This window comes from Microtus oregoni, unplaced genomic scaffold (assembly GCF_018167655.1).
Source record: "Microtus oregoni isolate MIOR12 unplaced genomic scaffold, Mior012 000015F_ref0000493, whole genome shotgun sequence".
NCBI classification, from domain to species: domain Eukaryota; kingdom Metazoa; phylum Chordata; class Mammalia; order Rodentia; family Cricetidae; genus Microtus; species Microtus oregoni.
Genome location: NW_024543074.1, coordinates 46,591,920 through 46,616,424, shown reverse-complemented (window position 1 = coordinate 46,616,424; position 24,505 = coordinate 46,591,920). Strand labels below are relative to the sequence as shown.

General features: G+C 49.4%; 2 protein-coding genes across 7 annotated transcripts; one reads left to right on the top strand and one right to left on the bottom strand.

Moving 5' to 3' along the window:
* The first annotated feature begins 654 nt into the window (after window positions 1-654).
* On the top strand, window positions 655-22,074 carry Phykpl (5-phosphohydroxy-L-lysine phospho-lyase). 5 transcript variants are annotated; one of them, XM_041664350.1, is made up of 13 exons: window positions 655-715; window positions 1,314-1,432; window positions 2,471-2,630; window positions 7,132-7,206; window positions 7,964-8,051; window positions 8,128-8,244; window positions 10,175-10,257; window positions 10,509-10,734; window positions 15,543-15,697; window positions 15,930-16,019; window positions 16,907-17,037; window positions 17,920-17,988; window positions 20,277-22,074. In XM_041664350.1, exons 1-13 carry the CDS (start codon window positions 657-659, stop codon window positions 20,327-20,329), a joined length of 1,425 nt encoding a protein of 474 aa, XP_041520284.1. In that variant the 5' UTR covers window positions 655-656; the 3' UTR covers window positions 20,330-22,074. The 5 variants fall into 5 exon arrangements, with proteins under 5 accessions (XP_041520284.1, XP_041520282.1, XP_041520281.1 ...); XM_041664348.1 differs by lacking the exon at window positions 655-715 and having other exon boundaries at window positions 984-1,432; window positions 20,280-22,074; XM_041664347.1 differs by lacking the exon at window positions 655-715 and having other exon boundaries at window positions 984-1,432.
* On the bottom strand, window positions 18,245-24,505 carry Hnrnpab (heterogeneous nuclear ribonucleoprotein A/B). Of its 2 annotated transcripts, XM_041664352.1 has the most exons (8): window positions 24,292-24,505; window positions 23,964-24,210; window positions 23,057-23,225; window positions 22,106-22,264; window positions 21,842-21,973; window positions 19,930-20,032; window positions 19,109-19,249; window positions 18,245-18,847 (listed from the first exon to the last, which is right to left on the bottom strand). In XM_041664352.1, the coding sequence occupies exons 2-8, from the start codon at window positions 24,185-24,187 to the stop codon at window positions 18,777-18,779; spliced, it is 999 nt and encodes a 332-aa protein (XP_041520286.1). In that variant the 5' UTR covers window positions 24,188-24,210; window positions 24,292-24,505; the 3' UTR covers window positions 18,245-18,776. The 2 variants fall into 2 exon arrangements, with proteins under 2 accessions (XP_041520286.1, XP_041520287.1); XM_041664353.1 differs by lacking the exon at window positions 19,109-19,249 and having other exon boundaries at window positions 24,292-24,502.

Genomic DNA, 24,505 nt, shown 5'->3' with positions numbered 1-24,505 from the left:
GGTCCCAGCGTCCAACTCTCAGGGCGGTATTCTCCCAGTTCCGCAGAGGTCTCCTGTCACTCAGTGTGCTAGCTCAGGAGGCCTGCAGCAGGCCCACTGTGAGTCTAGGAGCAAAGCCCTTTCTTCTCCCAGCCCTCTTCCTATCTGCCCACTGCAAGATTCTCTTCGTGTAGCGACACGTCAAGCTCACCCTGCCTGGGCCTAGCAAGACTCTCTAGGGATCTCCGTGGTCGGCCGCAGCAGTGGCCCCGAGCTCTCCTGCACCAGACTGGGAACGCCTGGGTCCTTCCAGGTGCCAGTCATTACCCTCACGGGACGTCACGCTTTAAGCACAGGGAAGGCAACCTGCTTGGGCGTGTCCAGCCTCAGTCCTAAATCCCATTCAACAAGGCGACCTGGAAACACGTTCCTGGGAGCCAAATCCCGGGGATGGGAGAGGCGAAGGGCGAGAAACAACCCTGGCCCAGCGCAGAACATCCGCGAACCGTGGCGTGGGTCACAAGCGAGCTTGCGCGCGGCTTGCGCGACTAATTGAGCGCCGGGAAAGGGAGCTCCCGGGGGCTGGGCCAGCACTGAAGCCCCGCCCCGAACTAACGTGGCTGTCGGAGGCGGGGCCGAGCGCGCAGCCTCTGGGCCCTGACTGACAGCGTGGCGACATGGCCGCGGATCGGCGCCCCAAAGGAGCCACTCTGGACTTGAGGCGCCGGCTGCTCAGGTACCGCGTGCGGGCTTGGCGCGACAGCCAAGTCCCTGACATCCCCGCCTTTCTCAGCCTCGGCTTCCTAGAAGCGGCCGCCGGCTACCCCGCGGCTCCGGGACGTCCCCTGCCCCGAGGAGCGGGCTTTGCCCCGGCAGCTGCCTGCAAGGGAAGACGGGCTTTGCCCTGGTGGGCAGCCGGGTCGCAGACAGGGTTAGACGAAGTCTGCTCTTGGCCTGTGAGGGGGACCCTTGGTTCCACGTGGAGAGGAGGAGGCGGTGGCTGGAGTCAGCCACCCCAACCAAGGGCAGTAGGACCCTGAGCTGGTAAGGAATGTTGAGGGGTTAAGATCCAGCTCCTAACACGGGGCTTTTCTTCGGGAAGCCAGCCGGAAGCCTCTTTCACCAGGACTGGAGGAACTGATGTCTGTGCAAGCAAAAGTGAGCGGGCTGCCAAGGCTTAGCCAGTTTTGTCTCAGCAACTTTCTGCCCCGTCCTGTGTCTCCTAGGAATGAGGAGGCAAGCTTTTTTTGTCCTTTCCAGAAGGCGGCTGTGATGAGTGCCGTTCCCGCTCCGGTCTTTAGACCGGGCTATCCATTCTTTGCCTGTCCCCACAGCTCTTCCTGCAGACTCTTTTTTCCCGAGGACCCTGTTAAGATTATCCGGAGCCAAGGGCAGTACCTGTACGACGAGCAAGGGCGAGAGTTCCTGGACTGTATCAACAACGTAGCTCATGGTCAGTACGACGCCTCGCCCTTGGTGGGGCAGGAGAGGAGGCTGAGGCTGTAAGTCTGATAAGCAGCTGGGGTTGAACAGAGCAGAGAGCCCCCCAATCTTTGGGAAGGAGCTGAAAAGGCCCACACCATATCTGTGCTAAACCGGGCCAGAGTCAGAGGGTGGAGGCTTTAGAGTTCAAGTTCCACTTAGAACTCACAGCAAGCTGGGCATGTAGCCTGCCCAGCCATGACCACCGATGTAAGCATGAGCTCAGCCTTGTGCAGGGTCATGACAACAGGCCTTCAGCCCTGTTGATTGTTGCGGCGGGGGGGGGGGGGGGGGGGGGGGGGGGGGGGGGGGGGGGGGTGTTACTACGGAAAACTGAAGTACGCATTTAGCCAACTGGGGCTACCAGAGCTGTTGGAGGAAAGGCAGGCTTTGAGTTAGAAGACACATTGGAAGCAGAGAGAGGTTAAAATCCAAGACTCTCCCAGCACTCACGGGACAGAGGCAGGTGAATCTGTGAGTTAAAGGCCAACCTGGTCTGCACAACGAGTTTCAGGACAATCAGAGCTTTGCATAGAGAACCTGTCCTGGGGGAGGGGTGTGGGGGAGGGGCAGAAGTTACTTAGTCCTCTGAGCCTTGTTGCTCATTGGACAATAGACAAGACTCAGCTGGCAAAGCACCTAGTCTGACTCTGGTGTTTTGGATAATGATGTTAATACTATTAAATTGCTTTGGCAATGCTTGGCACATGGTAAGCGCTCACTAACTGTTCTGTTACTATTCCTGACGCTCTGACTGTTCCCCTCCAGCCAGAGGTCTCAAGACACCTCTCGAAACACATTAGTTTTTCTGGAGAATGTTTCTCCTTCTGCTGGACTGTCTCTCAAGGCTTTCCATTCCAGAACATCATCTCTGTGCTTCCCCCGCCCGCACCCACTCCCCGCTTTGCACCCTGCCTTCGTTAACTTCATCTCCCCTGCATGGGTTTGCAGATGGAGCTGAGGGGGGATCTGGTGGGGCTGGCTGATGATGGAGGTGGCCCTCTTGCAGTCGGTCACTGCCATCCCACTGTGGTCCAAGCCGCACACGAACAGAACCTGATGCTCAACACCAACAGCCGATACCTTCATGACAACATCGTGGACTATGCCCAGAGGCTGTCGGAGACCCTGCCGGAGGAGCTCTCTGTGTTTTATTTCCTGAATTCTGGGTAAGTGAACTGCGCGACCAATGTGCCCTGTTGAAAACACGTCTAGAGAAGAAAGTCACCCATGTGGGTGCCACACCGTAGAACTCACTTCAGGGAGAGGCTTCTGACCTTCCTGACTGTAGACTCCAAAGCCTTTATGTTGGCTCTTAGTTCTTCCTCTGTAGAAGACACCATCACCTCCCTTCCAGACACACCGGGGCTTAGTGAAGTAATGGACTTCTTTATTTCTTCCTCACAGATTCAGCCCTCAGGTGTATTTCAGCAAGCTTAGGGTCATCAAATGTTCTTCAGAGAAATGTGAAATTGTGGAGGGGTCCTTTTCTGGAAGGAGAGTACAGTGTGATAGGGCCTGACTTGACTGCTTCTGGGTAGATGCTTAGAGCTCCCGAAGTGGCAGCTAAGGGAGGAGGAAGAGTTCTTATCAGGGTTGATTACACCTGGCACAGCCTGAGCAAAGGCCCTGTAACACGAAGGGGCAAGGCATGTTTGGTGACCAAAAGAGGAAGGAGTGAGCGGTCCCTTAGCCAAGTGAGGGAAGCTATGTTTATCTTAGGACCACTAGAAAGCTAGGGACTTGGGGTGAGGGTTGGTTTGTTTGTTTTTTCCTGGTGGTGATTACTACTTTTGATGTTTGTTGTTAATACATGTGAGTGTTTAGTGTGTTTTTAGTATGTGTGAGTGTTTGCCTGCATATGTCTATGCATCATGTGCGTGTCTGATGCCCGTGGAGGCCAGGTGGTTTCAGATCTCCTGGAACTGCCGTACAGACAGTTGAGAGCTTCCATGTAGGGCCTGAAACCAGGTCTTCTATAAGAGCAGCCCATGCTCTGACCAGCTGAGCCATCTCTCCAGCCCTGCCCCCGTAAAGGGCTTTAATCAGGAAGGTGATGCTGTCCTGATGGGGAGAGCAAGAGAGGCTAGTGGTGGGAGTGGCCATGAGGACAGAACCAGGAACTATCACCACCTGTCGAAAGAGCAGTCCGACAAACAGCATCTGCCTACAGGAACAAGCACAGTTAGCATTGCCACTTACAGTCTCCAGTCTCCTGCAGAACTTAGCAGTAGATTTACCATCTTCATTTCACAGATAAGGAGTGGCAGCGGCTTGGCAGAGCACTTACCTAGTGTGCACAAGGCTTTTCCATCTCTAGCACCACAGTATTAAAAGATGGAGGAGGGGAAAGTGGGAAGCTGTCTAAGAGATGGAAGAGCCTAGACTGGGACCTCGCTGTAAAGAACAGGAGGTGGCCAGGCGGTGGTCAGTGGTGGCGCAGGCAGTGGTGACACACGCCTTTAATCCCAGCCAGCACTCGAGGCAGCGGTGGATCTCTGTAAATTCAAGGCCAGGCTGGTTTGGGGTTAGAGCTACTGAGAAACTGTATCAAACAACAAACAAAAGAACAAGGAGGTAGGCACAGGGCAGGCAGTCTCTGTGGTCTTCCTCCTCCACTAAGTTCCTTCTTCGTGGATTCCTGTGACTCAGTGACTTTAGGTTGCCAAGTCCTGTGAGTGCTCCGCTCCCTTGCCTCCTCACCTGTTCTCGGCAGTTTGACAGCTGTCATTCTTCCTGAGATGCTTTCTCCTCGTGTTTCCAGGCTCTGGTGTCTACCAGCTGCCAGCGCCACTCTGTTTGCTGGGGCAGGTCCCACTCCTCCTCTGTTCTGTGGGGCAGGTCCCACCCCTCCTCTGTTCTGTGGGGCAGGTCCCACCCCTCCTCTGTTCTGTGGGGCAGGTCCCACCCCTCCTCTGTTCTGTGGGGCAGGTCCCACCCCTCCTCTGTTCTGTGAGGCAGGTCCCACTCCTTTTTTTCCCCTCTGTCATCTCATCTATCTGCTTGGAATTAAATGTCATCCTTGTGCTGGTGACTCAAAAATCTGCATCACAAACACAGATGTTGGAGCTGGACAGATGGCTCAGCAGTTAACAGTGTCTGCTTTTTCAGGGGACCTGAGTTTTTGTTGGGGGGGGGGGGGAGGGTGTTGTTTGTTTTGGATTTGTTGTTTTTTTATTTTGATGTTGTTTTCATTGTTTTCTTTTTTCTTTGGTTGGTTTTTTTGTTTTGTTTTGGGTTTTTGGAGGGTTTAGTAGGTTGGTTTGTTTGTTTTTCAAGACAGAATTTCTCAGTGTAACATCCCTTCGCTGTCCTGGAACTCACAATGTAGACCAGGCTGGCCTCGAACTTTAGAGATCCACCTGCCTTGGCCTCCATAGGGCCGGAATTAAAGGTGTGTGCCACCACTGCCCAGCAAGGACCTGAGTTTGATTCCTAGCACCTATGTGGCTACTCACAACTCTCTGTAACTGCAGTTCCAAAGAATCCAATGGGCAATTTCAGAGATACCAGGCACATATGTGGTGACAAACGCGCATATAGGCAAAATACCCATACACATAAAATGCATTTTAATTAAAATAAAGGGAGAGGGCTGAAGAGATGGCTCAGAGGTTAAGAACAACACTTGCTGCTCCTACAGAAGTTCCATTCCCAGCACCCACATCAGGTGGTTCACAGCCACCTGTAACCCTACCTCAGTGCCCTCTTCTGGCCTCCTTTGGCACTGCACAAACAAACCCGCCCCACAGACATACATTCATATAATTGAAAAAAGGGTTTTTTAAAAACCCCGATGCCTCCCATGTGTTCCACTTAAGGTTATAAGTGGCCATGTGCTATCTGACAGTCATCTCCAACTTCACTGATCCAGAAACAGCCGCGAATTGCCTTCTGGGCATACTGGCACACATGCTTAGTCCCAGGGAGGCAGAGGCAGGCAGATCTCTGAGTTCAAGGCCAGTCCAGTCTACAGAGTGAGTTCTGGACCAGGTGGTGAAACATAGTGAGACCCTGTCTATAAATAAATAAATAAATAAATAAATAAATGTAATGAAATAGAATTGCCTTCTACCAGTGCTTGTGTGAGATCACAGCACGGTTCTCCCTGATGCCGCCGTCCCCCACGCACATACACGATCCACATACTTACCTGTGTGTGCTTGGAAGAACCACACACACAGTCTGCCCTAATCTGCCCCAGGATCTCTCCTAGCTCATGCCCATGGCTCTCACCCAGGCAGCCTGCAGGGCCTCCTCACTCCCACTCAAATGCTGCTGAGGAGATAGACAGTCTCCTCCTCAGCCCTGGGAGCATAACCCTTCACATCTCTTCACTCCTCTGCCCCAGCTTCCTTCCCTCGGTTGCCTGAACATACCTCTTTGCTACTATCTCACTGACCCCGCTGTATTGATGGTTAGGGGAACCATAACAAAAGGTTGTAGGCTTGGAGGTTAAACAATTAATTAAAACCACACATGGTGGTGCCTTTAATCCTAGCACTTGAGAGGCAGAGGCAAGGGATCTCTGTGAGTTTGAGTTCAGCCTCATCCACCCACTGAGTTCCAGGACAGTCAGAGATATGTAGAAAGATCCTGTCTCAAAAAGAAAGTAAAAATAATGTCTGTTCTCAAAGTTCTGGAGGACAGAAGTCCGAGACCATCATGTCAGCAGGGTCCGTGTCCTCTGAGGCCTCGCTCTTTACCTAACACATGACTGTCTCCCACCCACCTCACACGGTCTGTGCAAATGCCCCGTATCTTCGTGAATCCACCTCACAGGGGCTGTGCAAATGCCCCATATCTTCGTGAATCCACTTCACAGGGTCTGTGCAAATGCCCTGTATCTTTGTGACTCCACCTCACAGGGGCTATGCAAATGCCCCAGTATCTCTGTGTATCAACACCATTTCTCATATGAACATCAATCAGATTGGGCTGGGGTTGCCAACAGGCTTCCTTTAACTAACCTGTTTAAAGGCCTTGTCTCTCTCCAGGCGGCGGTGGCACACGCCTTTAGTCCCAGCACTCGGGAGGCAGAGGCAGGTGAATCTCTGTGAGTTCGAGGCCAGTCTGGTCTACAAGAGCTAGTTCCAGGACAGGCTCCAAAGCTACACAAAAGCCCTGTCTCAAAAAACCAAAAAAAAAAAAAAAAAAAAAAAAAAAAAAGAAAAGAAAGAGAGAAAGAAAGAAAGAATCTCAGAATCTCCCAATGAAGCCACATGCAGGTCATTTTGAGGTCCTATGAGTTGGGCTTCAATGTAGTAGTTTCAGGAGAACACATTTTACCCCATAACACCCTCATGCGGATCTTCCTCAGCAGCCTGTGCCCAGTGTTGACACTTACAGAAATGATCACTGTGCCTCATTGTCTGGCTTTCAAGATATACCAGAGCAGGACAGTGGTGGTACACACCTTTAATCCCAGCAATCGACAGCAGAGGCAGGCAGATCTCTATGAGTTCCAGGACAGCCAGAGAAACAACAGATGCATCATGATTTAAGTTTTAAGAGTGCACCTCCTGTTTTCTCCCTGCTCTGAGGCACAGAAGGCACTAGATGTTGCCAAGGGACTGGTGTCCTGAGAATGCTCTCAATGCTGGAAGGGTTCCTTCTTCAGGGGAAGCGCTTAGGTGATGTTCCAAGTCATGCCCATATTTTCTGTCACAGGTCAGAAGCCAACGACCTGGCCTTAAGACTGGCTCGCCAGTGCACAGGACACCAGGATGTGGTGGTATTAGACCAGTAAGTGTAACTCACACAGCCTTGCTTCTCCAGAGTCCGGGCTCCACAGGCCTCTAGGGGTCAGCGAGGCTCTGGCTTTGAGACCTTAAGTGGGGAAGTGGAAGATACAGGACCACAGGAAGCCAGTGTAGCAAGAAAGCCAGACCACAGTGACGCCTCCCTGGAGGTCGTCTTCACCCAGCTTTCTGAGAGAGCCGCAGCTGGGGAAGGAAAGCAGCCCCACACCATCTGGAGGCTCAGCTGACTGCTCTAGAGACCAAAGGCCATCAGAGACCAGTTAATGTTTAAGATGTACTGTAACCCTATGCCCCCACTTTACAGAGGAGAAAACTGAACCCAGAGTGGGCAGGTGTCTAGAATTGTGGCATGCCAGTTATTAGCCTTGCAGGAAGTCACTCCAAGCCTGCACCCATCCCCAGCTCAAGGACTTGGTACCTGAGGAAGAAAGATTGGCTTCCCCGTGTTTTGTCTTCAAAAGTGGTAGACAGGGGCTGGAGAGATGGCTCAGTGGTTAAGAGCACCGGCTGCTCTTCCAGAGGTCCTGAGTTCGGTTCCCAGCAACCATATGGTGGCTCACACCATCTGTGGTGAGATCTGGCGCCCTCTTCCGGCGTATGGGCATACACGGAGGCAGAATGTTGTATACATAATAAATAAATAAATCTTTAAAAAAAAAAAAAAAGTGGTAGACAGTGGCTAAGGCTGGTCCAGGGAGTAAATGCCAACATGCCTAAGCCCACATCCTCCTTCTCCCTAGTGCTTATCACGGTCACCTGAGCTCCTTGATCGACATCAGTCCCTACAAGTTCCGAGCCCTGGATGGCCAGAAGGAATGGGTCCATGTGGTATGCACGCTCCCATTAGCACCAGGTCAGTTTCCACCCCCGAGCCCAGATGACATGGCAGTGTCTCTCCCTGCAGGCTCCTCTCCCAGACACCTACCGGGGCCCCTACCGGGAGGACCACCCCAATCCAGCAGAGGCCTATGCCAGCGAGGTGAAGCAAGTGATCAGCATCGCACAGGAGAAGGGCAGGAAGGTAACCACACCCACATCAGTCCAGAGGATGTCAAGTCCGCTGTGACAAGATGCTGAGAGCCCAGACGGTGTGAGAGTAGAACGAGCCCCAGGCCTGAACTATATATCAGGGTCACCCTAAACAATTTAGTGAAACTCTATACAAAATAATTTTAATTATTTTGTGTGTATGATGTTTTGCCTACATGTATGTTTGTGCACCATGTGTGCAGTGCCCATGGGGGTTAGAAGAGAACATTGGATCCCCTGGGACTAGAGTTATAGATGGTTGCAAGTCACCATGTGGGTGCTGGGGATTGAATTCAGGTCCTCTGGAAGAGCAGCCACCACTGAGCCATCCCTCCAGCCCTGGAATTTTTTACAAAGTAAAAAAGAAAAGATGGGCAGCGTGGTGTGGTAGTTCACACCTTTAATCCCAGCTCTCAGGAGGCAGAGTCAGATAGATTTGAGTTTGAGGCCAGTGTGGGCTAACTAGGGAGTTACAGGCCAATCAGGGCTAGAACTGAGTCTCCATCTCAATGAAAAAGAGGGTGTGGTGAGAATGTAGCTCTGTGTTTACCTAGTATGTGTGTGAGAGACATCATGGACTCAATTCCAGTACTAAAAAAGGAGCAAAATGAGACCCTGATTTTGATTTGAGAATCTAGTGTGAAGAGGGGCTGAGGCCTGTTAATGTCCAGCCTAGTTTTAATACAATGGAGAGAGTAGGGATCCCGGGGCCCAGGCTGGAGCAGTGTGGATCTAAGGAGTCTCCTTAGAGGAAGTTACTATGGAGTTACATAGTAAAAGGTAAGATTTAGCATTCCAAGTAGGGTAGGAGGCAGGAAAGGAAGAGCTAACTGAACAGGCAGCTGCACAGATGAGGACCACATGATGGAGGCCAGGTAGAGCAGGTTGTCAGATGGACCCAGACAAGCAGGCAGGACCCATATGCCTGGAATTTACCCAGGGACCTCAACACAGAAGGAGAGGAGACCCAAGGACTGGGCTGTTCTCTGTCTTGGGTTGCATGCCAGGTATAGTTCACTAGGACAGCCTAAAGACAGGCACCATGAGGCTGCCTCCCAGGAGAGTGGATAGGGATTCTGTAGAGAGGCAGGTGGGAGTGTATACCCTGGGAGAACAAGGCCCACCGTGCTAGCAACTGGGCTCTATAAAACTGAAGGAGTGACCAGCAAACAAAGAGTTTAGGAAAAAGGTAGGCTGTGGTGCCTGAGAGGTTAGCAGAACCAGCTGAGGGGCTCTGATGCACCACAAACACTTCAAAAGAACCTGTGGTGTTGATCATAATAGCGCACGCCTTTAATCCCACACTCGGAGGCAGAGGTGGGCAGATCTCTGAGTTTGAAGGTCTACGGAGTTCATTCTAGGACAGCCAGGGTTATACAGACAAACCCTCCCTCGAAAACTAGAGAGAGAGAGAGATGATAAGAACCAATTTCCCACTCTATCAACTGTCTCATGAGGTCTCCAAAGCCACCCGTAAGGGGGAAGGAACACAGTAGGGAAAACATGCTTGGGCAAAGGGTTTTAAGCAGGACAGATCCTCCTGAAGGCACTATGAGAGACAGGAAGAGGTATCCTGTACAACAGCATCTGCAGTAGCTGGGAATGACAAGTGGCCTCATGTGACAGCCATGAGACAATGGATGTCAATAAGACACCTTAAAAGAGGGTGTAGGTAAGAATGAAGTCATGTTTTTGTTCTGAGCTGAGACTGTTGCTAGTCACCACATGGGGACCAAGAAGAAAGGCTTATGAGGTAGGAGGAGGCGTGTAAGTGAATTTAGCTGACTGGAGCAAGCCCAAGTAGAAGGGGATGGAGGCATCAAGGGGGTAGGGTGAGTTACCCCCTCGGATGTGACATAACACCCAAAGGAAGGGGCGCTGCCAATATTAACGAGGCACACTGAACTCTGTCTCATTCACAGCTCGCTGCCTTCTTCGCTGAGTCTCTGCCCAGTGTGGGTGGGCAGATCATTCCCCCTGCTGGCTACTTCTCCCAGGTGGCAGAGTGAGTAGTGGGGCAGCTCTGCCCAAGGGAGGGCAGGCTTTTCATTTTTTAATTAATTCTTTTTTTTTTAATTCTATTCTAAATTCCAACTACAACCTGGCCTCCCTGCCTGAAGTTTCTGAAACAAATCCTTAAAGAAATAATGGCCCAGAGAAGGCCGGCCATTTGCCCAAAGTGAAGGCCCAGTACCCCAGGACTTCCAACCCCTGGTCTCTCTCACCACAGCCCTGTCTGCCATCTGTCCTCCACAGGCATATTCGCAAGGCCGGAGGGCTCTTTGTCGCAGATGAGATCCAGGTTGGTTTTGGCCGAGTAGGCAAGCACTTTTGGGCCTTCCAGCTGGAGGGGGAAAACTTCGTCCCTGACATTGTCACCATGGGAAAGTGCATCGGCAATGGTCACCCTGTTGCCTGTGTGGCCACTACCCAAGCTGTGTCAAGGGCATTTGAAGCCACTGGTGTAGAATACTTCAATACGGTGAGTAACTCTGCAGGCCAAGGACTCTATGAGCTGCCACTCAGTCACCATGTCCTTAGTCAGTGAAGGCTTCAGGCCTTCCACTCTGTACAACACACAGATTTCTAAAATGCCATCCTCCAAGAGCTACATGTCAGGCTTTTTGTTTGTTTGGGAGGGTGTGTGTGTGTGTGTGTGTGTGTATGTGTGAGAGAGAGACAGAAAGACATAGAGACAGACAAACAGAGATAGACAGAGACTCACTGTGTAGCCCTGACTAGCCTAGCATTCACTATGTAGAACAAGTTGGATTCACTGTAGACCAAACTGGCCTTAAACTCACCGAGATCCACCTGCCTCTGCCTCTCAAGTGATGGAATCAAAGGTGTTTACTGCCTCACCTGACCCAGGTCAGATTTTTTTTTTAATGCTGTAAAACATCTTTCAAAATTTATATTAATCCAAATGCTGTCACAGATAGATAAGGTTGTATAAAACACAGAATGCAAAAACCCTTTCCTTCAGTGATCAGATCCAAGCCTATCAGTGCTATGCAAATGCTTTGCCACTGAGCTACACCTGACTCCCAAGGAAGGGTTCCCTTCATGGAGACATGAGGTCTAAAGTACCCTTTGGAAAAACCTTTGGCCATCAGTGTAGAAAAGAAGGTGGAGTCCCGAGACTGGGTCTGGCCAGGAGCAGGAACGGACTTGGGTACTCCTAACTGTTTTTTGGATTTCCACAATAAGCCACTTGAATTTTTAAGGAAGTCAGCATTTGGCAAGATGTCAGCTAGGCAACGAAGGTCAGTATGAGCAAGAGAAGTGACGTCCGCGTTGGTGCTGTCAGCAGATTTTACTCTGTCCACATGACAAACACCCTCTGCCCTGGTCAAGAACCACCCCTAGACTTGAGACACTGGAGAGCCTAGCTTGGTGGACGCTGGGAGAAGGGACACTCCAGGCAAGAAGCAGACATAGGGCTGAGGGTCAAGAGCAGCAGTTAGCCAGCTGCTGAGGGAGGGTTGTTGCCCAATGGGGTCTGACCCTGGCTCTTCTAGTACATAAACTAAATTCAGCTCTTGTTCTCTCTGGATAGCCCTCCTCTAGTTAGCTGATTACTTGGCTATTTTTGTTGAGGTTTTTACATACATTTATTTGTATGAGTGTATTTGCAGCTAACATGTGTGGAGGTCCGAAGACAACTTTAAGGGTCATCGTGAGTTCTGGGAATCCAATTCAGTTCACCAGGTTTAATGACAGGTACCTTAACCCACTAAAGCTATCTTACCAGCTCAATTTGGTTACTTATAAACCCATGAAATGCCATCACCTCAGATAAAAAAATGAGGATCCTGACTCTCCTTTCATCTATCCTGATGTTTGTCCCTTCACTGATGATTCTGAAACCATGTTTGTTCTAGTTGCTTTTTGGCTTTACTTGAACCCTTATCATAATGCACATTAACTCTAGGGAGTCTGCGTTCTTCACCGAACCCTACCAAGAACCACCCATATTGTCACTCATTTCCCTGCTTTACAACTTCCATACTTGGCTCGTCCACGTCTGACGAAGCATTCTGAGGCTCTTCCCTGTGTCTTCTGTAAACAGTACTACCACGAAAATTCTTTTTTTTTTTTTTCCGAGACAGGGTTTCTCTGTGGCTTTGGAGCTTGTCCTGGAACTAGCTCTGTAGACCAGGCTGGTCTCGAACTCACAGAGATCCGCCTGCCTCTGCCTCCCGAGTGCTGGGATTAAAGGCGTGCGCCACCATCGCCCGGCACGAAAATTCTTTGGTTGGTTGGTTGGTTGGTTTTGGTTTTTTTTGTTTTGTTTTTCGAGACAGGGTTTCTCTGTAGCTTTGGAGCCTGCACTGAACTAGCTCTTGTAGACCACGCTGGCCTGGAACTCAGAGATCCGCCTGTCTCTGCCTCCCAAGTGCTGGGATTAAAGGTGTGCGCCAACACTGCCGACTGAAAATTCTTAACAGTCTGTTTTCCATGTGCACAAAGACCAGTTACAAATTAACCCTGAAGTAGAGTTGCTGGGCCAGAGGGTGTGATACTAAACTTTAAAAGATGATGTCCTGCTTTCCAAAGTAATTCACAGGTCAGAAGAGCTTCAGCAGCAGTGTGTTGTTTGGGGTTTGTGTGTGAGAGGGTCTTACTGTGAAAAGCCCTAGCTGGCCTGGTACTGAATACATAATCCATCTGACTTAGAACTGATGGCAGTCTTCTGATCCCAGCTGAGGGCCAGGATTACAGGAGTTCACTTCTGTGCTCTACTTCTCATCAACACTTAAATTTTGCCAGTCGAAGGAAATGTAAAATGGTGATCCATGTGGTTTTGATATGCTGTTCCCCAAATTCATATTTTGTGAAGTATTCCCATGGGTTTTAAAGTTTGAAATGACTTCATGTATCTTGTGTGAGCACAAAGGAGAACACCTTGCAGGAATGGTTCTCTCCTACCAATGTGAGTCATAGGGATCAAACTCTGGGCTTGTAGATAAGGCCCTTCTTATCTACAGGTGTTTCTGTGTGAGATACCCATGCAAGCACACACACCTAGGTTGAGGTTAGTGTCCTGCCAGAAGTGTATACTGCGAACACGTTCCTCCAGTGGGCAGCGGTCTTCACTTCCTTTATAGATTTACAAGAAACCACAGAAACATAAATTGTCAATCATCTGTTTTGGTTTTGAGAGACCTGGCTAGCTTCAAACTCATCGAGATCCTCCTGCTGATGCCTCCTGGGTTCTGGGAGTTCTGAGATTAACAACATGCACCTCTGTGCTACTTGGTATCTGGATTCCAGGGACCGAGCTCAGGTCATCAGACTTGCACATCTGGCTCTTACCTACTGAGCTCCCTGGACATCTCATTGACCCAAAAATTTTTATAATTTTATATGAATCCAGGCATGGTGGTGCATGCCTTTAATTCCAGCACTTAGGAGGCAGAGGCAAACAGACTGCTGAATTCAAAGCGAGCCTAGTCTATATAACAGTGAGTTATAGGCCAGCTACGGCTACACTGTAAAGCCCTACCTCAAAAAATAAATCAAAGTAAAAATTACATTTTAGATGATCCAATTTGTCTAATTTTTGATGGTTGTTGCTTTTACTTAAGAAAGATTGCTTAATCTCAAAAAAAAAATCCTATGTAAAAATAGCTGTCTTAACATCCTGGGTAAGAGGGACTTGAAATACAATTGAATACATATAGGGCATTTAAGCATGTTGTCCAGTGTATGGGAATGCTTATATTTATCTGTCTACAGTCATGTTTGTGGGCTGGAAGTATATAGCTCAGTGCTAGAGCAATGTTTAGCAGGCCCTTGGTTTCATCCCAGCACCATAAAAGACGTCTTTATAGACCCAGGCAGTGCTGGAGCGCAAATACTCTGCCACTAAGCTATATCCTTTGTCTCCTCCCACACAGTAAAACGGGGGGGGGGGGGGGGGGAGACACTGACAAGATAGTTCAGTACATAATGTAGTTTGCCCTGTAAACATGAGAACCAAGTCCAATCTCTAGACCCCATATAAAAAAATCAGGCTTAGTGGCAGACCTATTATCCTGGGATTACTATAGAGCCAGCATTGTCTAACTGGTCAGCTCCAGATCCTAGTGAAAGATTGTCTCAAAAAACAAGATGGATGTCTTCTAAGAACATCCACCACATCCAAGGTTGGGTTGACCTCTGCACCCATATGGACATGCACCTGCATACACAGAAACTTTTTGAAACAGTCTCACAATACAGCCCTAGTTGGACTGGAACTACGTAGACCTGCCTTTTTTTTTTCTTTTCAAGTTGTTTTTTTTTTTTTTTTTTTTAAGGATTTTTAAGACAGGGTTTCTCTGTAGCTTTGGAGCCTGTCTTGGAACTAGCTCTTGTAGACCAGGCTGGTCTCAAACACACAGAGATCCTCCTGCCTCCCAATGTGTGCTGAGATTAAAGGCGTGCGCCACCCAGCCCTGCCCATCTGCTTTTGCTCAAATGTTACTGACATTTAAATGTTACTGTTTGCCAACAGTTCTATTCCCTCTGCATAGCCATGGCTGTCCTGGAACTCACTCTGTAGATCAGGCTGGACTCTGTTTTGTTTTTCAAGACAGGGTTTCTCTGTTGCTTTGGAGCCTGGCCTGGAACTTGCTCTGTAGACCAGGTTGGCCTTGAACTCAAGAGATCCACCTGCCTCTGCCTGTGATTAAAGCCATGTGCAGCCACTACCAAAGCCTCTGCGTAGTGCTGGGGAAAGGCATGAGCCACTACCATCCAGCCATCATAATAGAAGTTATGATTTCAGCAATTTGAGAGACAAATACAGTCCATTCTAAGCTATCAGACTCTTACAGCTTTTTCAAATCCTCTTGTGCCTGTCTCCTCAAAGTTGTATTTTAAAGGCGTTTCCACAGGTTTAATTTTGGCACTGGAGGGGGATATCTGTGTTGCTGAAGCTATCCCCAAACTCCTGGGCTCAAACAATCCTACCCCGCATGAAGGTGGGATGAGTTTGAGTTCTATAGTTTGTCACTTTGCATACACTGCAGGAGGGCAGGGGTGCTGATGGGTCCAGAGCACACATACAGGTCAGAGGACCACGTTGTGGAGGTGATCCTCTCACCTTCCTCTTCAGTTCTAAGTCTCTTGCTTACCTTATACCTGGCCTGGGTTGAAGACCTGCAAGACACCAGTATCATAGAGGACAGCCCAAAGTGTTGAAAGCTTTGGGCCTTTAACCTTCCCAGTTGTTTTTGTAGTAATTCCATGGGATGATGGTCCATTTGACAAAGCATCTGATATTACTGTCCCTTGGTTCAGTTTGGTGGCAACCCAGTGTCCTGTGCTGTGGGGCTGGCAGTCCTGGATGTCTTGAAAACAGAGCAGCTCCAGGCTCATGCCGCTAATGTGGGCAGTTTCCTAATGGAACACCTCAACCAACAGAAAGCCAAGCATCCTATCATTGGGGATGTCAGGTACGGTTCTGGGAGCAACAGGCATGACTAACCAAATATCTATTGGTTCAGCTTTGTTCCATTTTTCAACCTTGGGATAAAAAATGTCTACATCCACTCTCTAGAAGGAACTGGGATTCTGAAGATCCCCAGCTTTCTCCACCCCACACCATCAATCTCCAGGGTGAAGGGGGTGGCTGAGGCCAGGGCAGAGAGGCAAGGACCATGGCTGTAAAGATGTCACTTCCTTCAGGGGCTCTGGGCTCTTCATCGGTGTGGATCTGATCAAAGATGAGACCCTGAGGACACCAGCAACTGAAGAGGCAGAATACTTGGTCTCCAGGTAATTTTTTTCCTGAAATAAGCCTTCCTTCCCCAAATAGAAAGCACTATGGATCCCAGTAACCCTATAGCAATGAGCCTCCAGTTGTCTGGGCCCTAATCCTTGGCTGAAAGCCTGTAGCAGCACAGAAAAACCCTGGGTTTGAATCTGCCTTTATTCACATTGTAAAACATGTTAATTTACCTACTCAACAGTAATGGGCCCCAGACAGGCTTATCTACTCCACAATTGCAAACTGTCAGGTGACATCACCCAGCTCAGGCTAGTGTTAACTGCTGTCACTCTAAGCAGGGTTGGGCTTGGCCCTGACCTAACATTTGTCTTGGAAAAAACTGGGAAATCAGGGGCTGGAGAGATGGCTCAGAGGTTAAGAGCACTGCCTGCTCTTCCAAAGGTCCTGAGTTCAATCCCCAGCAACCACATGGTGGCTCACAACCATCTGTAATGGGGTCTGGTGCCCTCTTCTGACCTGCAGGCGTACACACCGACAGAATATTGTATACATAATAAATATAAAGAAAAAAACTGGGAAATCAAAACAAATGCCATCAAGTAATCAGCACCTGAACCAGGTAGCGGCAATGAGCTGGGTGAGTACAGTGAGGTGGTGGCTGGATTATAGTTAGAAGCCTTTAAAGGCTTCAAGGACAGCCTGGGCAACTTAATAAAATAGAGCTAAAAGATGGTGTAACATCTTAATCTCAGTACTCAGGGAACAGGGAGGCTTACTGTGAACTGAAGGCTAGCCTGGTCTGACACAAGTCCCAGGACAACATAAGTCAACAATACAATGGTGGGGACTAATTTTGTCAGATTTAAGGTATATGGTTGAGTGCCTGTCAGGGTTATCTCCAGAATGAAAACTGTGAAGTATCTTTTTCTTACAGGCTGAAGGAGAACTACATTTTACTGAGCACTGATGGCCCTGGGAGGAATGTCCTCAAGTTCAAGCCTCCAATGTGCTTCAGCCTAGACAACGCACAGCATGTAGTAGCAAAGATAGATGACATTCTAACGGGTAAGCCTGGTACAACTCGTCTAGCATCAGGCCCTGGCTTTGATCCTCAACGTAGCTAGAGCCTCCCCAGCGTGTACCAGGGAACATGTAACAAGCCAAACCATCTTCAGCTCAAAAGCATGACTTTTGTAATCATTACCTACATGCCCTGACAGGCATCAATGTGGAATGTAGGGCTGGACATGGTGGCAACCACCTATGTCAGCACTTGATGGGTGGGAGAGATCACACTCAAAATAATCCTGGGCTGCCTTTATTTAAAAAATATTTAAAAGTCCTCACATTGGGTCAGGCAGCAGTGGTACCTACCCTTTAATCCCAGCCCAGTCTAGAGTTCCAGGAAAAAATCCATGCTTATGCATACCCTAAATATTTCATCTTTAAGCTAGGGATACCCTAAACTGCTAGAGAATAAAATGAATGCCTGACTGCAATGAAATTCTCCCCATAACCTCTAAATCAAAGGTTAAAAGCACCCCAAGGTTTCCCTCAATTTTTGTAGCGAAACTACCAAACTAAATGACTAGGCACCAAAGTGGTTGTTTTACAGGGCCCAGATCTCAACAGACAAAAAACAAACAAGGAACCTCTATCCCTGTCAGTTAAGTGATAACCGGCTCATTAGTCTAATTCCTAATAGATGTTTCTAAGAGTTCTATGTGTATAAAAACACGGTTAGAGACTTAATTAGAAACAACTGCTTTGGGCTCACACCTGGTACCATTTTTGTTAGGGATTAAATGGTGGGGGATAAGCCTGGCTAGACAAGTGGTCCCAACCTCTAAACTATCATCTCAAGCATCCTAGGAACTGAAGGTAGCAGAGAGTGGGGACTCATGTAGGGCTTATCTGTAGTCATCTGTGGTCTTTTTTTTTTTCTAGACATGGAAGAAAAAGTAAGAAGTTGTAAAACACTGAAGATCCAGCCCAACTCAGTCAAGCACCTTTCAGGTAAGCGGAACTTGTGTTTGTCCCCAAAACTTCAACTTTCATCTGCTGGGTAACTGAACAGAAACTAAGGATCTGGAACATAAACGTGATAAGATGTCCTCTAGCTATGAAGGCTGAGAAAAAAATGGTAGCTGAGAAGGTCAGGTGAGAACAGCTAAAGGACCCCTGCTACAAGAGACCCCAGTCCCAGAGTAAATTATCTGGCACCTCCAACACTGGGCAAGGTCTCACAGAGCATCCCACACTCACCCAGGCGTGGGGGTTTTTTAATTTTTATTTCAAAAGCTTGGATAGCTTCAATATCCAGGTCGTGGCAAAATCAGGACACGTGTAAAATACCTTACAATACATTAGATTCCCAAAAGGTACCAAAAAGTACAGTAAAATTAACACTTCCATTACTGGAAATGTATGACACAAATAATATAAAATTAAAAGGTGAAAAAGGTGACACTGGTTTCCTAAGATACAGTTTACTCTTTACAACCAGGGTCCACAGGTCCAGGCTGCAGAGCGACAGCAGGAAAGAGACCCTCCAATCTAATACAGGGTAACCTGGTAATAAAATCAGCCCCCTAATGCCGCTCTGGCCTCTGAGACGCCACACGCTGCCTACAACTAGAGCTCTGGAATAGCAAACAGGAGAGTGATTTCTGGGGGAAATTTTAAATAAGATGCACATGGGACAGGCCATAAAAGTTTGCCAAGTTAAATTTGGTACATAATTGTGTTCACTCCGCGTCCAAACAAAGCGTGTGCGGTCGTCTGTCGGCCGCTCCTGCTGCTTCTCAGTATGGCTTGTAGTTATTCTGATGGCCACCACGTCGCTGGCTCTTCCCGTAATTTGCACTACCCTGACCTAGGAGTAAAAACAATGTTGCAGCTACTACTTAACTGTACATTTTACCCAGTGCCAGGCGCTTGTCACATCCTCTCTGCGCAGCAACACCAGCTTCTCACACCTTACTGAGAAAGCTGAATTAGAATGGAGCTCCATGTGGTAGCTCCAGTGTCTGAACCAGGCCTGTCTGACTCCAAAGCCCCTGCTGCCAGTGGCCCCTGCACTATCTGACCTGCCTCCCCTAGGAGGAAGTAGATGGGGCCTCCCTCTCCTACTTACTGTAGTCGTAGCCGGGGCCGTAGCCGTAATAGCCATAGGGCGAGTAGTCGTAGCCGCCATAGCCGGGCCCGTAGCCCTGCTGGTAGCCGTAGCCCTGGTTCCAGTAGTTCCCGTAGCCCTGATTCCAACTCTGACTCTGACCTGTGGGGGGAGCAGGGCACAGGGGCCCATGGACCATTTAGCACACGCAGGAGCTAGGATGGAGGAAATCCTGCCCTTTGGGTGGCGGGGTTACTATGGCAGCTCGGGTAGAAGCCAAGAGGCTACTGTTCTGGTAGAGGGCCCTAGGCCCAAGCCTTGCAATCCAGGAGGTAACTTCACTTGGAGAATAGAAGCTTACTCACACTCACTCAAATCACTCTCTGGTCACCTCCACCCTCCCCTGGTAGCTTTGCCTTGAAAAAGATGCAGATCAGGCTTTGGAGTTAGAGGGGCCTGGGATGGAAGGAGCTAAGCGCCTGGCACAGCTTTGCCTTTCTGCCCTCAGGTATGTTGTGTACCAAGACCCAGGACAGTCACAAAGCTAAGCATAATCCACTGTGCCCCCATCATTCTCCCAGTGCAATGCAAACGCCCCCTTGGCCTGGAGCCCCAAGCTGCACAATGAGAAAGATAGGGCTCTTTCATTCCGTGGAGCCATGAGCCACAGCAGCACAAGCACACAGACTCCACCCAGGAAACCACTCATTCCTATCCCTGAGCTGTACCCACTTCACACCCAGCCACCCACCCTACTGCACAGAACACCAAGAGGCAATCCCCAAGACAGGCACAGAAAGCTCCTTGCAGGCAGGGAAAGTCTTCATCCAGCTTCCACTTACCTCCACCACTGCCTCGGTTTCCTCGATTGCGGTTTCCTCTGCCCCCAGAGCCATACTGCTGTTGCTGATAGACCTCTTTGGGCTGGGCAACCTTGATTTCACACTAAAAGCCAAGAGGACACTAGGTCAAGTCCTGTGGGACAGTTCAGGGTTAGGCTGCTGCAAAGACATCTATCTACTATACAGCCAATACTCAGATGTGGGCAGATCACACCTGACCTGAAAGTTTCTAGAACCACAGCTAAAACCAAGAATTTGGGGATGGTCAACTGGAGAAGCTAGTCATACTAGGCAAGGTCAGAATTCCCAAAGATTATGGGTACTAAGCTTTTTTATTCTTTTTACAGAAGAAACTCAACCTACTCAAATACAACAGGATGGAAAGCTGACCTCCACCTAACAGATAAAGCAAGTGTAAAGCTTTGTTTAAAGCCATACTGCCTGCCACCCTCCCTACTAAGCATTGTCCCTTTGAGAGATGAGCTTCAGCTTCACATCTAAATACGAACAGGACTCAGACTCACTTTTATGCCTGAAAACTTTGAAGGGGATGTATATTTCTAAAGCCAGTCCTAACACACTCCCATCAAAAAAAAAAAAAAGTAAATGAGCTAGGCATGATGCATGCCTTTAATCCCAGCTCACTTGGCGGCAGAAGTTTGAGACCATCATGTTATAGAGGGAGCTCCTGTCCTGACAGGGCAGCAGTGAAATACTGTCTCGAAAGGGGGGTCAGAGAATGCATATTATCTCCTACCATGATGTGCCTTATATTTTATCTTACTGAATTAAAAACACTGAGTAAACTGGGCAGGTGGTACACACCTTTAATACCATCACCCAGGAGGCAGAGACAAGCCAGTGAGTTCAAAGCCAACCTAGTCTAGAGATTCCCGGGACAACCAGGCCTACACCGAAAAAAGGAAAAAAAGAAAAGCCTACCTAAAAGGGGGGGGAAAAGACACTGAGTAATTTAATTTGAATATTTCTATCTAAGGCAGAGGGCTCAAGGATCTTCCTACTACTTCACATTAGAGCACACCAGAAAAAGAAAAATGTCAGTGTTTACTGGGAAAACTAAGAATCCCAAACCAAGCTTTTAAATCTCCCAACAAGAGAAAGAAACTTCCTGGAGTCTCGCCCTACCTTATCCATTGTCACTCCAGTAGTAACTTACACTCAGCACCACACCTTCTATCCGAACCAACTTGAAAATCTATTACTCCACTAAACATGACTCCACATTTGCAATCAGTTTCCAGAATCCCAAGGAGCTTTAGTCTTTGGGTTGACTAAGCACACCCAAATGGGAAAAGCTCTGGAACAGGAAAAATTTCACTGCAAGTTTCATAACCCCTGGACTGTATGGTACACTATCGGGCACCGAAGAATCTAGTCAGGCCTGGCGGTGGTGGCAGCGGCACAGGCCTTTAATCGTGTTCAAGGCCAGCCTGGTCTGTGAAGTGAGTTCCAGGACAGCCAGAGCTGTAACACAGAGAAACCCGTCTCAAAAACTACAAAACAACAAAAAAAACTAGTCAGCAGCTCTGACTAGTCACAGAAGCCTGGCTTCCTCTTTGCCTCCTTTATACACATTTCAGTTTTTATTAATGCACCTTGTGCATATAAAATACGGTGTCTACAGATGCCAGAGACCATCAGACCTTGAATTATAGCTACAGGCGGTCTGTTAGCCAACATGAGTGCTATGGATGGACCAGGTCTTAAGAGTCAGTGCTCTTAGCCACTGAACCAGCTTTTATTTAAAGGCCTATTCCCTCTGTTTTAATAAGCAATGTGAAGCATAGAGAAACAGTGAAGTCTTACTAATCTAGAAGGGGCTTATAGGTGGCCCAACCTAATCTACACCTCCAAGAGCCAAAAGCAAGTGAGACAGTGTTCTGACACCTACCTTGCTTCCACTGACAGTATGAAACTTTTTCTCCAGAACTTTCTTCACAGGGTCTTCCTCTTTAAATGTAATAAAAACAAAACCCCGTCTTTTGTTCAACTTAGGATCTATTGGAAGCTCAATGGCTTCAATCTGTAAAAACATAAGCAAAGCTCAGGTTTAAACCTCTGGTGCCCAGAAATAGAAACCCAAGTAAGAAAAGAATAAAAAGGAGAGAAAACCCTACTAATACTCTAGTCAGGCTGGGCCAAAGCCCATACTCACCTCCCCAAACTGGCCAAAGTATTCTCTGATCTTTTCCTCTGTGGCTTCAGGGTTCAGACCTCCCACAAAGATTTTCTTAACAGGATCCTTCTTCATAGCCATAGCCTTTTTAGGGTCAATGACACGACCATCCAGCCTGTGTTCCTTCTGGTCTAAGACCTGTGTAAAACAGAATCATGTCAGATTCTAATTGACAGAAGTACACAAAATGGGCTTAATTTCTCTGGAGCTAAGCCAAACTGACTTCCTAACCCAACTTTCTCCAAACATCCCATACCAATAACCACCTGAACACTACAAGCCAACTCCAGCAGCCTGTCATGCTCTACACTCACTCTTCCTAGCCAGCAGTCCAACTTAAGACCCACCTCCTTTCATAAAGAACACAGGATAATCTAGTGATGAAAGCCTCTCTACCCTGGATGAATCATGCACTCTCACATCTGAAATTCAGGATCTGAGGTCCCATCCCTATTAAAACTGTATAAAAACACGTATCTTCACTGTTATCTTGGATTTATAATCCCCATAGTAAAATTAACATCAAGTCCGTGAATAGGCATATAAAATAAGTGATAAGGGAGAGAGGAGGCAGGACTCTAGTTCCTGTCCAGGTAGCTGCCCTCCTTCAGAAGAGGCTAAGCTTTTAAAATAGTAGCGCTCAGGAGGCAGCCAGCCAGATCTTTGAGTTTGAAGCCAGCCTGGTCTACAAAGAAGAGTTCCAGGATAGGCTGCAAAGCTACAGAGAAACCCTGTCTTGGGGGAGGGGGAGGGCACGGGACAGATGAACTGTACTCCAGAATCACTCCCTCACAAATAATACATACCCTACTTCATCTGCACTATCCCTCAAAGCAGGATCTTAAGCTCTTTGTCCCTATCAAACACTGCAGTGCACACGAGTTCCTTAAAACTCAATCCTAACAGACTGCTGCTAAACAGCCAGCTTACCTTCTCCACACTCGAAGAATCTTTAAATAGGATAAACCCAAACCCTCTTGATCGCCCAGTGTTCGGATCCATTTTAATTGTACAGTCAACGACCTCTCCAAACTTAGTAAAGTAATCCTTTAAATCTTTCTTGCTGGTATCCCAGCTCAGTCCACCAACGAACATTTTTCTGAAAAGGAAACGACCACAAATTTTGGAAAATGGTTGTGATTTTTACACCTTTTTAGAAAAGCCTGACCCGGATACGCTTTCCTGGCCTGTGAAGCCACCGTCCCATGGGCCAGTCTGCGACCGCGCCGCCTTTCAAGTTAATCCCCCGGTGTTACTAGGCAATCGCAACTAAACAATTCACAGCTGATGTAGACACACTGTGTAGGAAAAGTTAAGGCCAACCTGGTCGCAAACACGCCCCGTGACCTATCACAAGTTTAAATGAGCGGGTCCCGCACGCCTGAGTCTAAACAAGCTCCTTTCCGCTCTTCCCCTCCTCCAAAGAACCGGTCCCGAGGAACACTTGGTTTCCTGGGGCCGAGAGCGCCCCAGGGTTCAGGCCGTGACTCCGCCTCTCGACCCGAGGCAAGCTAGGCCCGGCCTGCCGCGCGCCAACTCCGCCCACGCAGCCCAGACGCAGCGCTCGCCGCCCGAGTCGAGGTCGGCCGCTTTTCCTCTTCCGGGGCCTCCCGCCCCGAGGCCCGCTGCAGCCTAAGCCCCGCGCGGGCAGCCCAGGGCGCCCGCAAAGTCCATCCCACAAACTCCTGCAAACTCCAATGCGCGTAACCGCGCCTGGGCCTGCCGGGCGCGCCCGGCACCGCTCGGCGGGCACCCGCCCCTCCCCCCGCCGCGTGGCGCCAACAAAAGGCTGCCCCGGAACAAAGGCGGCGGCCCGATGGCCCGCGGCCGCACCTACCCCGCGTCCTCCTCGTTCTTGCTGGCGTTAATCTGATCGCCCTCGGCGCCGTTCTGGTTCCCGCTCGGGGTGGCCGTGGTCCCGCCCCCAGACGCGGCCGGGGTTGCGGGGGCCGCTGCTCCGGCGCCAGACTCGACCGGGGCCTCGCCTTCGGGGGCGGCCTCGTGTCCGTTCTCGGTGGCGCCCGTCGTTTCCATGGGCTGCTCCTCAGCCGCGTCCGACATGGTCGGCCAGGCCGCAGCGGCTCCTGCAACGAGCGGCGACGGCACGTCAGGCCCCCGCGGCACTCCCCGAGCTCCCGCCCACCGCCCGCGGCCCGGCCGCTTACCTCGCCGCCGATGACGCCGCGAGGCCCTACTCGCCGCGGAAGGCTCCGCGGGCTTGGCCGCGCTAACGCTCGCACCCCCGGGGACTCGTCCGCGTCCACCGACGGTGTCGCACCGCTCGGCCGCCGCCGCACACTGACCGCAGAAGACACCTCTACTCCGTCCCGCGCGGTGCCACCGCCTGACAATGCCAACTCGTGGAGCTCTTTATAATGC

What these genes read in the sequence shown, in the direction of transcription:
- Phykpl (XM_041664347.1), top strand. Translation starts at nt 1,120, where the DNA reads ATGTCTGTGCAAGCAAAAGTGAGCGGGCTGCCAAGGCTTAGCCAGTTT. An exon ending in TATCAACAACGTAGCTCATG is followed by an intron (nt 1,433 to 2,470) that starts GTCAGTACGACG and finishes GCCCTCTTGCAG; the next exon opens with TCGGTCACTGCCATCCCACT. An exon ending in AGAAGGAATGGGTCCATGTG is followed by an intron (nt 8,052 to 8,127) that starts GTATGCACGCTC and finishes CTCTCCCTGCAG; the next exon opens with GCTCCTCTCCCAGACACCTA.
- Hnrnpab (XM_041664352.1), bottom strand. Translation starts at nt 24,187, where the DNA reads ATGTCGGACGCGGCTGAGGAGCAGCCCATGGAAACGACGGGCGCCACC. An exon ending in ATACTGTCAGTGGAAGCAAG is followed by an intron (nt 20,033 to 21,841) that starts GTAGGTGTCAGA and finishes CTTGGCTTTTAG; the next exon opens with TGTGAAATCAAGGTTGCCCA. An exon ending in AAACCGAGGCAGTGGTGGAG is followed by an intron (nt 19,250 to 19,929) that starts GTAAGTGGAAGC and finishes CTCCCCCCACAG; the next exon opens with GTCAGAGTCAGAGTTGGAAT.